Source organism: Lepus europaeus, chromosome 3 (genome assembly GCF_033115175.1).
Source record: "Lepus europaeus isolate LE1 chromosome 3, mLepTim1.pri, whole genome shotgun sequence".
Lineage (NCBI taxonomy): Eukaryota > Metazoa > Chordata > Mammalia > Lagomorpha > Leporidae > Lepus > Lepus europaeus.
In genome coordinates, this window is record NC_084829.1 from 30243669 (window position 1) to 30256678 (window position 13010).

At 48.5% G+C, this 13010-nt stretch overlaps 2 protein-coding genes across 9 annotated transcripts in view; one reads left to right on the forward strand and one right to left on the reverse strand.

Annotated features, from left to right (window-relative positions):
- The first annotated feature begins 1714 nt into the window (after nucleotides 1–1714).
- Nucleotides 1715–2653, forward strand: LOC133756801 (olfactory receptor 2H2-like). The gene has a single exon (XM_062187393.1). It carries the CDS (start codon nucleotides 1715–1717, stop codon nucleotides 2651–2653), a length of 939 nt encoding a protein of 312 aa, XP_062043377.1.
- A 1214-nt stretch (nucleotides 2654–3867) lies between these two features.
- The window catches only part of GABBR1 (gamma-aminobutyric acid type B receptor subunit 1), a 42856-nt gene continuing 33713 nt past the window's right edge, over nucleotides 3868–13010 (reverse strand). For 2 of the 8 annotated variants that reach the window (XM_062185469.1, XM_062185454.1), the window contains 3 exons: nucleotides 8060–8101; nucleotides 7461–7545; nucleotides 5115–5206 (listed from right to left, as the gene is read on the reverse strand). In XM_062185469.1, coding sequence (XP_062041453.1) covers nucleotides 5118–5206; nucleotides 7461–7545; nucleotides 8060–8101 — 216 coding nt within the window. In that variant the 3' untranslated portion in view covers nucleotides 5115–5117. The other 6 variants (XM_062185472.1, XM_062185457.1, XM_062185458.1 and 3 more) reach the window with 5 other exon arrangements.

Here is a 13010-nt window from a genome sequence, read left to right on the forward strand (position 1 = left end):
GATCAAAGAGGGTTAAGGAGAGTCACTAGGGAAGATGTATTCTAAAAAGATTCAAAACAAGGCAAAGGAAGGGAGTGAAATGACCAGAGAACTGAGATAGAAATGCAGAAAATCTATCAGGACAGCCGATGGATGAACAAGAGACAGTTGGTTACTGTGTGTTTAAGTTTACATGCAAAAACATTACTTTATCAAGAAAGCAAAGGAGGAGGTGACGGCTAATGGGCATGGGGTTCCTTTTTGGGTGGATGAAACGTCCTTGATCTTCATAGGTTGGTTGCACAACTTGTAGATTACTTAAAATATTCCAAATGATGGATTCTATGTTATGTAAAGTATCTCAAAAATAGAGCAAGGAATAATTAAAAATTTAGGAGGAGGCTACATATGTAGGGTGGAAAACTGAGAGGTCAAGGTGGGGACCAGATGCTCAGGAGTCCCTAAGACACTTGAAGCATTTGCTCAGTTCCTTAACCTGGTTTTAGAGAACACCAGGGGCTGATCTCATTAGCCTTTAAACTGTAGAGGTTTATTATTACACTTTGGCTTGAATATGAAACAATAGTTTTTAAATTAAAGAAAGATCTATTAAGGAGGGAAATAACAACAGGAGAAAAAAAAAACAAAAAGACAAATTGGCAGACAAATTCTGGCAGAAAGGGAGGATGTGATGGAATGTAAACACAGGTGGGGACCCTGTGATGGGGAGACACTTCTGCTACCCTATATGCTCCCATGGCACTTTTGCCAGGAGTCCCACACTTGCCCCACCATGGCCTGACTAAGGTGTTCTGAGTCTTTGTCTTAGCTGCTGGCCGGCTGCAGCCTCCCATTGCCATCACTGAGCTGAACTCCTATACCCCAATACTTCTCTTACAGAAAAAAACAGTCAAGTTACTTCCTCCAGAAAGCTTTCCGTGATGCATCCAACCAAACTGGTCCTGTATCTTACAACTCTCTCCACTCATTGACCCACTACACTGCGGCTGCTGGCCTTTAAAGCTTGGAGCCTTTGGGCAGTTCTCCTAAACTCCCAGCGATTTCAATGTACCTGGGGCCACTTCTGTTTGTCTTCTGCCTGTAAAGTTCTCACATCAGAAACTGATCATGTGGAGCAGTAGCCCCAGCCAGGGTAGCTGGCATGGTGACTCAGGTTGCTGAAGAGGCTAGGACAATAAAATTGATCTCTCCATGGATAGGGAGTTCTCTCAAAGCAAAACATAAGCTCTTCCACAGATAAAACATTCTGCTTCCAACAGCCCCCCCCCCCAAATGAAGAAGTTCAAAATGAATGCCATGCCCACAGAGATAACGTACACTCAGAAAACTCATTCAAAATAGGTTACTTGGCTGGCTCCTCCAACAAGTAGGAGACAACAGCACTTAGAACAGCACTCAGAATAGTGGTACTCAGTATGTTTCTGCTGAATGAATGAATACATGTCTTACAACAGCCTATTTTACACTCAATCAGGAAATCAGGCACCCTGTGATGTGCCATCCGCTGTCTACCACATTCATGGCTCCCTCCATCCCACCAGACGCTTGACCAGGAGAAACAGGGGAAAAGAAAGAGTGGCTGGATGCTGATGTGCCTGGGAAACAGGGCTGGGTGAGCAGAGGCAGAAGAGAAACGACCACCTGAAATAACCTAAAAAGAATCCACACTGGTCTGACAGCATCTTCCCTCCAAGAGCCTGCACAGGACCAGGTCATGGTCAACCAAAGCTCCCCCATGGGCTTCCTCCTTCTGGGCTTCTCTGAACACCCAGGACTGGAAAAGATTCTCTTCGTGGTTGTCTTGATTTCCTACCTCCTGACCCTGGGGGGCAACACACTCATCATCCTGCTGTCCCTGCTGGACCCCAGGCTCCACTCTCCAATGTACTTCTTCCTCCGCAACCTCGCCTTCTTGGACCTCTGCTTCACCACAAGTTTCATCCCTCAGATGCTGGTCAACCTCTGGGGCCCGGAGAAAACCATCAGCTTCCTGGGCTGCTCTGTGCAGCTCTTCATCTTCCTGTCCCTGGGGACCACTGAGTGCATCCTGCTGGCAGTGATGGCCTTTGACCACTATGTGGCCGTCTGCCAGCCCCTGCACTACGCCACCATCGTCCACCCCCGCCTGTGCCGGCAGCTGGCATCTGTGGCCTGGGTCACTGGACTGGTGGAGTCAGTGGTCCAGACCCCACCCACCCTCCGCCTGCCCTTCTGCCCCCACCGGCAGGTGGACGACTTTGTGTGCGAGGTCCCCGCTCTGATTCGACTCTCCTGTGGGGACACCACCTACAATGAGATTCAGATGGCAGTGGCCAGTGTCCTCATCCTGGTGGTGCCCCTCAGCCTCATCCTTGTCTCTTACAGCGCCATCGCCAGGGCAGTGCTGAGGATTAACTCTGCAAATGGGCGGAGGAAAGCTTTTGGAACCTGCTCCTCCCATCTCCTGGTTGTCACTCTCTTCTACAGCTCAGTCATTGCCGTCTACCTCCAGCCCAAAAGTCCCTATGCCCAAGAGAGGGGCAAGTTCTTTGGCCTTTTCTATGCAGTGGGCACTCCTTCACTTAACCCTCTCATATACACCCTTAGGAACAAGGAGGTAAGGAGGGCACTCAGGAAGTTGCTGGGGGCAGATGGGGAGCCCAGGGAAAACTGAGGGAGAGCTGAGAAAGAGCATGCCTTAAAATTCGGAGGAGATTCTGCATGCTTTTATCTGGAAGCTTGAATTCTACACCTCAACCTCTAGTTTTCCTGTTAGTTAGCCGTCCTCACCCTGCTAGTGATGTTCTCACTTCTAACTCGCCTCTCAGGTCACGGGGTCACCAGTGCCTCACTTCCAATTCTAAGTATGACCACATTTTCTTTCCTTTTCAGTTTTTCCCCTCTGACTTTTATGCCTAGTTTGTATTCTCATTCTACTTACCTCCCAAATATCAGCAAGGGGGAGGGCAAGCTGAGATTCAGAAACTCACCTGCAACCCAGAGTTAGAACTAAAATCCAGGCACCATCACCTCCACTCAGGCAGTGCTCAAATACATGCTACTACTTTCATGCCATAATGAAAAACCCCAGTGCAGCTAGACTTGAAGCCAGAACAAAATCCTGGGCATTTTTAACTAGGATGTTTAAATTCTTCCACTCTGTGATTCTTCTCTTAGAATTCCCACAAATCACAGCTCAGAAGGGGCAATGTCTCAACCAATTAAGACCCAAGTTTCCAATTCTGTGAATATTTCAATAACAATATTTATTTCAAATTTATCATAAATGGTATATTTATTGCTCAGTTTATGTCTTTATTGGTGTCCTATATGTAGGACATTGGGAACATAACGGTTTGGGTGGTCAGGACAATTTTGGTATTGGGGCTTTAGTGCCATCTACTGGCTAAATGTGGCATTATTCGTAGCAATCCCTCTCCCCCCATTTCCCACCCCAACTCCTGACCTAAACCATCAGTACAGACTGTACTCTGCTCAGAGAATTATTATTGTTATTATATCTGTATAGCAATATGTTTCTAGATGCCACTTACCTATATTGACTCATTCAATCCTTATAACACAGGAAGCAGATAATGTTATTAATATATTATTATTCTGCAGCGGCAAAAACTGAGACATAGCTTGAAAATGTCAAAGCCAGGATTTGAGTCCAGGACTGGCTCAGATCCATGCGCTAACCCTGCCTCTTGATACATAATGCTTCTGTGACCCAAGCTAGAAACCAGACCTTCTTAAGAAATCTAGAGGAAATCACTCCAATCTGGACACACATCTAATCTGGTTCCCCAGCTTCCCTGAAGTCATTTTCCCAAATCACTCAGTCACACTCCTCAAAGAGTTCAAAGAAGACAGGTGCAGCCAGAGTCATATTTCTTTCTTTTTTTTTTTTTTAAGATTTATTTATTTATTTGTCAAAGTTACAGAGAGATAGGAGAGGCAGAGAGAGAGAGAGAGAGATCTTCCATCCGATGGTTCACTCCCCAATTGGCTACACCAGCCAGAGCTGTGCCAATCCAAAGCCAGGAGTCAAGAGGTTCTTCCAAGTCTCCCACATGGCTGCAGGAACCCAAGGACTTGGGCCATCTTCTACTGCTTTCCCAGGCCAAAGCAGACAGCTGGATCAGAAGTGGAGCAGCTGGGTCTCAAACCAGCACCCATATGGGATGCCGGCAATTCAGGCCAGGGCATTAACCCACTGCTCCACAGCGCCGGCCCCCACAGTCATATTTCCAGCACATGTAATGGTTATACAAATGACTAGGGGGGCACATCAAATCAGAGACCAAAGGAATACAAAATAAAAAGAATAAAGCACATGAGTGCTTGGTGTAAGGAGAGAAATCTTTAGAGATTTGAATCACAGTGGAGGGAACAAATTGTCAAATATTTACTGATTTTTGCTGGGACAGGGTTAAGACAGGAATAATCATGTTGCACACTAAGATAAGGAGGTACGGGGTGTTATATATTAATGTTAGCCGTCACAAAACACACCGAACACCAGAATAAGGGGAACACCCAACAGACCGGAGTGAAGGGGCAGCAAAGGGGAAGAGAGAAAAAGAGTATAAGAAAGAAACAGAGAGGAGAGGAGCTAGCAAGGAGAGAAGAGAAGAGAGATGAGAGGAGTCGAGAGATAGAGCCAAGAGACCAGAGAGAAGCCAAGAGAGAAGAACCAAGAGTGCAGGAGAGGAGAGCCAAGAGAGCACGTGTTCAGGAACAGGCCCTTTTAAAACTTAGCCTGAGGGCGGGCGGGGAAGCAGGAGCAGCGAATCCCATTAGCATGGGGGTGGAGCTTGACCACAGAGGTTGGGCCATGTGCCAGTTTCCTAACACAGGGGGAGGCGTTACACCAGGGAACCAAGAAACCAAGAAGGAAGATACAGTTTATTAGAAAAAGATGTAGAAGCTACTGAGTTGTATATGACAGGGGGAAGGGAGACCCCTTACAGATGTTTCAGACTTCAAGACTTACCCATCCACCTAAAGTAACACTCGAGTTGGAGGTCTTCAAACAGACCTTATTGAAGACCCTCGGGTTTAGGTGCCTGTTCAAGCGTAGTCCCAGGTTCACTGCTGAAGGCCAGGTCCTGAATCACAGGGCCCTGGGAAGGTCAACATGCCTCTTTAGCAAATGCATTGTTTTGAGCTAAGTGCCTTTGAGAAACACTAGACCCAGGAAAGCTGTAGACAGGCAATTTCCCTGTTGTAAAGAAAATTTACATTTGTAAAGATATAACAGCAGTGTGGAGAGTGCTAGTTTAAATCTGCATAACAAACCTCACTAAGCAACCTTTGCTGACCACACTTCCCCTGGTCACCTTTCCCAGTTGCCTCCCTCCAGTCTCTTTCCTTTGCCCAGCCTGAAATAGTAAATAAGCCTATATTGTACCCCACACTCTAGATTCCTCTTCACTAGGTACTCCCGCGTATACAGGCATGAAGCAATGTTAACAAACTTCCATTTGTTTTTCTCTTGTCAATCTTTTTTTTTTTTTTAAGTTTTTTTTTTTTTTTTTTTTTTTTTTGACAGGCAGAGTGGACAGTGAGAGAGAGAGAGAGAGAGAAAGGTCTTCCTTTTCTGTTGGTTCACCCCTCAATGGCCGCTGCAGCCGGCGCACCACGCTGATCCAAAGCCAGGAGCCAGGTGCTTCTCCTGGTCTCCCATGTGGGTGCAGGGCCCAAGCACTTGGGCCATCCTCCACTGCACTCCCAGGTCACAGCAGAGAGCGGGACTGGAAGAGGAGCAACCGGGACTGAATCTGGCGCCCCAACCAGGACTACAACCCGGGGTGCCAGCGCCACAGGCAGAGGATTAGCCTACTGAGCCAGCCTGTCTTTCTTTTAAAGGTTTATTTATTTATTTGAGAGATAGAGTTACATGGTGTGGTGGGGGGAGAAGCTTCTTCCACCTGCTGGTTCACTTCTGAAATGGCTGCAACAGCTGGAGCTGGGCTGATCTGAAGCCAGGAGGCTCTTCCCTGTCTCCCACGTGAGAGGCACCCAAGCACTTGGGCCATCTTCCACTGCTTTCCCAGGCCATTAGCAGGGAGCTGGATCAGAAGTGGAGCTTCCCAGACTCAAACCGGTGCCCATATAAGAAACGGGTGCCACAGGTGGAGGTTTAACCTACCAAGCCACAGTGCCGGTCCCATCAATCTTTGATCAGTCTAACTCACAGAGCCTCTTCTGTAGCACCTAAGATAGGCAGATGAAAAAGACTTCTCTCCCCACCCTGCACCTCTCCACACACACTTGAAGAGCATACTGGGCACGATGTGTAGCTGTCACTTCCCATCTGTCTGCCTCCTGGCTTTGCTGCACCACAGGCCCCTGTGGTGTCAGCCCACACAGGCCTCAACCCCAACCCATCATGGCCACCACCTGTGCTGAGGCTCACATTCCTTGCCCTGGCGTTGGCATAAGTGAACATCATACTGGTTGCTACATATTTTGAATGTCACCCGTGATGGGGGAAGCTCTCACTTGACATGATCACCCTTAGGTTAAGGGGCCAAAATGGGCAATGTAACACAATTCCCCGTTTCAAAAGCCCATAAGGGTCAGGCATTGGGCTCAGCATTAAAGACACCACTTGTGATGCCTGTATTCCTGTATCAGAGTGCCTGGGTTTGAGTCCCCACTCTGCTTCCCATCCAGCTTCCTGCTAATGTGTTCCCTGGAAGGTAGCAGGTAATGTACCTGGGTCCCTGCCACCCACATGGAAGACCTGCAGCTTTTCCAGGCATATGGGGAGTGAACCTGCTAGTAAAATGGTGCAGTCTTATCTATGGCATGATCTACATCCTGACGCCATCCTAGGCTCTAGCCCCTGCCACCATTGCTGGAAGCCAGGTGGTCACATGACCCAATCACTGGAGTCAAGCCCCACCCTTATCCTAATGGGATTCTTTCTTTTTCTTTTCTTTTCTTTTTTTTTTTTTTTTTTTTTGACAGGCAGAGTGGATAGTGAGAGAGAGACAGAGAGAAAGGTCTTCCTTTTTGCCGTTGGTTCACCCTTCAATGGCCGCTGCGGCCGGCACATCTCGCTGATCCGAAGCCAGGAGCCAGGTGCTTCTCCTGGTCTCCCATGGGGTGCAGGGCCTAACCCTTGGGCCATCCTCCACTGCACTCCTGGGCCACAGCAGAGAGCTGGCCTGGAAGAGGGGCAACCGGGATAGAATCCGGCGCCCCAACCGGGACTAGAACCCGATGTGCCAGCACCTCATGGTGGAGGATTAGCCTGTTAAGCCACGGCACCGGCCCCTAATGGGATTCACTGATCCTACTTCCCTGCCCCCCCCCCCGCCCCCAGCAAAGTTTTAAAAGGACCTGCTCCTGAACACGTGGCGCTCTCTCGCGCGCTCTCTCTCTCTGTTACGCTCTCCTTCTCTTTCTCCTTCTTCACCCCTTCCTTCCAGTCTGCCGTGTTTCCCCCAATAAGCTCTTTCCCTTACCCTGGTGTTTGGTGTGTTTTGTGGAGGCCTTACAAAACCAGTGGGTGGAATTTCTCTGTCCCGATCTCTGTCTCTGTTGCTCTATCTTTCAAATAAATAAATAAATAAAACTTTAAAAAAAAAAGTACTGCAAAAGCCTAATAAGCAAAAAGTTGCCTGCCCTGAAAATTATCAAGTCCTGTGGGAAGAACCACAGCTGGCAGGGCCACCTTGAACATTTCAGGCAGAAAGCGATGGGAGTGGGACCACAGGTGGCCCTTGGGTATCACAAAGGAATCACAGGGCAGACTGGTGGCTAAATGCCATGGGGGGTGGGGTGTGAACTAGTGAAGTGAGATGGCGCAAACATGCTTTGGAGAAGGCAGATGTCATGGGTCATTTTTTTTCCTAAGAAGCCTGCAAGAGTAATCCCATCCCATATATTCTTTTTACAATGTGACTTATGTTCATCCTGCTAAGCGGTGGGTCTGTGAATCAGGCACAGCTTTGCAGCTACCCAGACTGATGGAGTAGTAATGGCACAAACAATGCTGTGTGACTTCCAAGGCTTAGCCAGAAAACAGATACCTCATTGGCTCTCTCCCTCTTTCAGAACTCACCTTTGGAACCCAGACACCACAGCAGGAGCAATCCCAGGCCACCTGGAAAGACCACATGCAGGGATTCCAAGTCTCAGTGGGTGGCCAACACTCACTATTAAAACACTGAGTGACTCCAGCCCATACCTTGAAAATCTTCAAGACACAAATCTCCCCCATGTACTTTGTCTGAACTCCTGAACCACAGAAACCATGAGACAATACGTGATTACTATTGTTTAAGCCTAGGTTGTGTAGTAACAGGTAATACTACATGCAGTTAAATACCAGCTCCACTTCATTACCCGTGACACCACAATCCTCCCTCTCCCTTAACTGCAGCCTCCTTGCCAAAAGCCTGAGCATACAGCTCCACTCCCCTGCAGAGCTGACCTGTGAGATATCCACCTTCAACACACCTGGTGGCTCTCCTTATCTTGTTTGTCCACATGCTTTCTGATCATCTTCTCCTCTCAACAATGTGCCCTGCCCAAGGGCCTAGAAGAGTAACTTGTTGATAGATTGAAAACAGCAAAATTCACGCAGCAGCGAAGTGCTCACAAAATTCTATTTGTAAGTGACAGGTATTAAAGCAGGGTGACAGAGGCCAAGTCATGGAAAAGCTGGGGACAGCAAGGGCCAGCAGGCAGTCTACAATCCAGGGTGCTTCCAAGTCAGAAAGATAAGAAGTCTGAGGGTGAATGCCACCCTCACAGAGGCAGACCTCAAGGTATGAGGGAGTAATTTCCCAGGACTACTGTGCAGTGAGCTCACTGCCTGGCAAGACATCCACTCCACAGCCCTCCATACCTCCACTAGCCTTACCATTTGGCTTGGTTCCTGCACTCCTGCTAGCAAAGAGGTCTTGTTCACCACAGCCACAGTAGAACCTGGTTTATAATTTGCACCCCACCTAAGTGCAATGCAAGTTTGAGGTAGTAATTTGTGTCTCAGGTTCTATCCAAGGCTGGTATATAGCTCCTACTGCTGTTTCTGAAGCCAAATGTTCATGTTCCACACGGCAGGCTTACCTACTCCATAGGCTTCTTCCTCTCCCGAGGGAAGAAAGGAAACCCAAATTAAATCCAAATGGCCCAAGGTGGACAATCACAGTGGAATGTTTTTCAAGTACCACTCTAAAATCTAACCTATCCATGCTCTAGCATAACTTCAGAAATGGGTTCTTAAACAGGACAATGAAATGAGAGGGCCCATCTAACCCTTGCAGCTCTCTTACAAAAAAAATGTAAGAATCACTTTTGGCCGGCGCCATGGCTCAACAGGCTAATCCTCCGCCTTGCGGTGCCGGCACACCGGGTTCTAGTCCCGGTCGGGGCACCTGATTCTGTCCCGGTAGCCCCTCTTCCAGGCCAGCTTTCTGCCACGCCCCGAGAGTGCAGTGGAGGATGGCCCAAGTGCTTGGGCCCTGCACCCCATGGGAGACCAGGAGAAGCACCTGGCTCCTGCCTTCAGATCAGCGCGGTGCGCCGGCCGTGGCAGCCACTGGAGGGTGAACCAACGGCAAAGGAAGACCTTTCTCTTTGTCTCTCTCTCTTTCTCACTGTCCACTCTGCCTGTAAAAAAAATAAGTAAATAAATAAATAAATCACTTTTAAAAAGCGATGCTAATATAGAAAAGTTGAGGGACTGGCGCTGTGGCACAGTGGGTTAAAACCCTGGCCTGAAGCGCCAGCATCCCATATGGGCGCCAGTACTAGGCCTGGCTGCCCCTCTTCCAATCCAGCTCTCTGGTATGACCTGGGAAAGCAGTAGAAAACTGCCCACGTGCTCAGGCCCCTGCACACACGTGGGAGACCCGGAAGAAACTCCTGGCTTCTGGTTTCGGGTCGGCTCAACTCTGGCCATTGTGGCCATCTGAGGAGCAAAACAGTGGATGGAAGACGTCTCTCTCTGTCTCTACCTCTCTCTGAAACTCTTTCAAATACACTTTTTAAATAATCTTTAAAAAAAAAGTTGAGTTTAAAAAAAGCACATCTCAAGGAGGATGCAATTAATTATAAGTCCCAGGAAAACTGTTTCTCACTTAGCCATTCAAAACCTTCATTGTGATAGCAAATTCCAAGAATTCCTCAGAGTCCCTAGACAAAGACTTTTAGAGTTGGAAACACTCAGGAGCCGTCTCACCCACTGCCTTCTAGCAGTTGTCACTCTGGTGTCCTTGCTTTCTGAGAGAGTAGTCAAAGTCTGTTCCACCACATGGTCAGGCCCCCGTACTGATGTGCCTTCACTTACCACAGGATCACATCCTATCATATTAAATGTAATACACCTACCTACTAAATAGCCTAGCTTAGCAACATGGTGCAGTATCATGTTTCCCCCCCACCCCATGACCCTGGGGCTGACTGGGGGCTGTGGTGGCTGCTGCCCAGTGTCACAAGAGCATCACTGGCCTGGGGAAAGATGAAAATTCAAAGTATAGTTTCTACTGAATGTGCACAGCTTTTGCATTATCATGAAGTTGAAAAATCCTAAGTTGAACCATCCTAAGTCAGCAGCCATCCTGACATGCCCACCACACTCAGAGAATTCAGTAAACAGTAGTGACTGAGCTAACATCTACCCAGCATATACCACAGGCCACACATAGACCTAGGCACCTTAATGCGTAATTATTCTAGCCTTGCATCTATTGGGCGGAGAAATGTATGGTTGGTGTTCCTGCTATCATTACTATACTATCTTATCAGATGAGAGCACAGACATCAGAGATTAAGGAACTTGTTTGGTATGTGGTGGGATCTGACACTCTGGCAGTCTGATTCCAGAGCCCTTTTAAACGAGTGTCACCACTCACTAATCTCAGCCTTACTCAAGTCCTGCTTCACCCTGCTAAGGCTCAATGGATCAACAAAATTTCTCTTCCCACACCTCTGCTTTAATGTCTTTGCATTCATTTTGACCACTTATAGCCTCCCTCCTGGCCTTAAACCCACTCTGTTCACAGGAATGAGGGCGAGGTCTTGAGTCACACTGTTCACTGGTTTATTGAGATCTGGGGAGACCCTTCCCCAAGAGACACCACAGTGTGAAAGGGACGCCATCTCTCGCCCCATCAGTCCATCTGTCCATCCCAACAGTCAAGAGATGCCTTCCTTTGATCAGGATTTCCACCAATTATCCACTGGAAGCAGCTTCTCAAACCTGGCCCCCCTTCTTTTCCCTTAATTCCCCCAAAAAAAGCACAAAGCAAAAGGGAGTAATCTTGGGAGAGGGTGACTGTGAGCTGTAGACTGAGGGTGGTCTATGAGCACAAAGGAGAAGGGGAAGAGTGAGCAGAAACTGAGAGTGTACGAAGAGGAGAGGGTGTATATGGACAGCCCTACCAGACACAGAGTTAGGAAAGTGCACACCAATGTGCAGGGTAGCTATATGTGGCTCTGTTGGAAGAATACAATGATCTTAAGGTGCAAAGGGAAGAAAGTACACATGGTACATTGGGGGCACACAGGAAAAAAATACATGGATAAACATGAATTGTGCAAGTAGGAAAGACATGACAACATGCTAGACGAATAGCACATGCCTACCCAAACACGCAGCAGCACATCCACAACCATGAGAGGAGAACACACAGCTATGAGTGCAAGGTGTATGAGCAAGCACTTGTGACGACAGCATTAAGGGATGCGCGTGGGAAAAGCACATGTGCACATGAGCATGTCCAGTGGGCACAAGCAGGAGAAGAAAGGACGCACTTGTGTTGGGCAGCATGAACACATATCGAGCACAGGATCATGTGAGCTCTGGCTAGAAGAATGAGTCCTCCGAAGAAGGAAAATCCAGGGAGGACCAAAAGGGAATGGATGGAAGGGCAATAGGATGGGAGGAGACTATGATGATGAGAGAGATGGAGAGGCCCCTGCTGGGGTGGAAAGGGCACTTGTGGGGAGTCCCCTGCTGGATAGGAGCAGAGTACAAAGGCAGAGGGAGCTGCAGGGGTTGCCTGGTAACCAGACAGAGGCCTGATGTAGGAGAAGAGAAGGACATGGGGAGGATGCTGAGGAGTGGTGAGTGAGTAGCTTCAAGCAAGGTACAAACCAAACTATAAAGCAGTGACAGAATGATATGAATGGATAAGGTGGAAAAAAGTCTACTTCCCAGAATATTCTAGACCAAAATAACCCCAGGACTCACAGAGGGATGTGTATTTACAAGAGATGGGAATGAATGGCATGCTCTCCCCATCTGGGGATAGGGATTCCCCTGCTGCCTCCCCAGTCCTCTGCCCACTCCCCCTCTCCCTCTCCCTCCCCCTCTAGCTTGTCCTCCCTGACACTCCCTCACTTGTAAAGCAAATGGACTCTACTCCCATCACAGCTAAGCCGGTCAGGGGGCTCAGGGGGTCCCCTGGGAAGGCCCCCAGATGGGTCTGGGGGTGTTGGGGGGTGACGCCGGGAGCGGAGCTGCTGCCGAGACTGGAGTTGATGGCGCAGTTCAGAGACTCGCTCCTCTTTCTGGAGGAAGAAAAGAGTCAGCAGAGTTAGAGAAAAGGAGGTCACAAGGGGTGGGGCTGAAAGAAAGGAACAGCACAGAAACATGGGGCAAGGTACAGGGTAACTGGTAGAAGAAATTAAAATGAGGACTCAAGGAAAGTCAAGAACACAAAGGGCACATACGAGAAAAAAGAACAAGGAAATAAGAAGAAACAATAGGAAAAAATGGAGAAGGGGAGAAAAGTCAGTGCACAAAGTTTCCAACAAACCACACAGAGGCTGACACCAAACCACTTGGAATACGCTCCTCTTTGGCACTGCACGGGCTCCTAACTAAAGCCTGGAGCACAGTGGACACTGTGAGAGTGCCCTGCTTGAGTGATACACCTGACTTCTGGATTCTGTGAGTGTTGGCTGCTATGGCACACAGCCTTCACCCCCAATTGCCTCAAGGGGATGCAGTCAATGGTGCAGCTCCCTCACCAGAGCCCCCTTCACCTGATGAGGCCAAAACC

Coding starts and splice junctions, on each gene's coding strand:
- LOC133756801 (XM_062187393.1), top strand. CDS start 1,715: ATGGTCAACCAAAGCTCCCCCATGGGCTTCCTCCTTCTGGGCTTCTCT.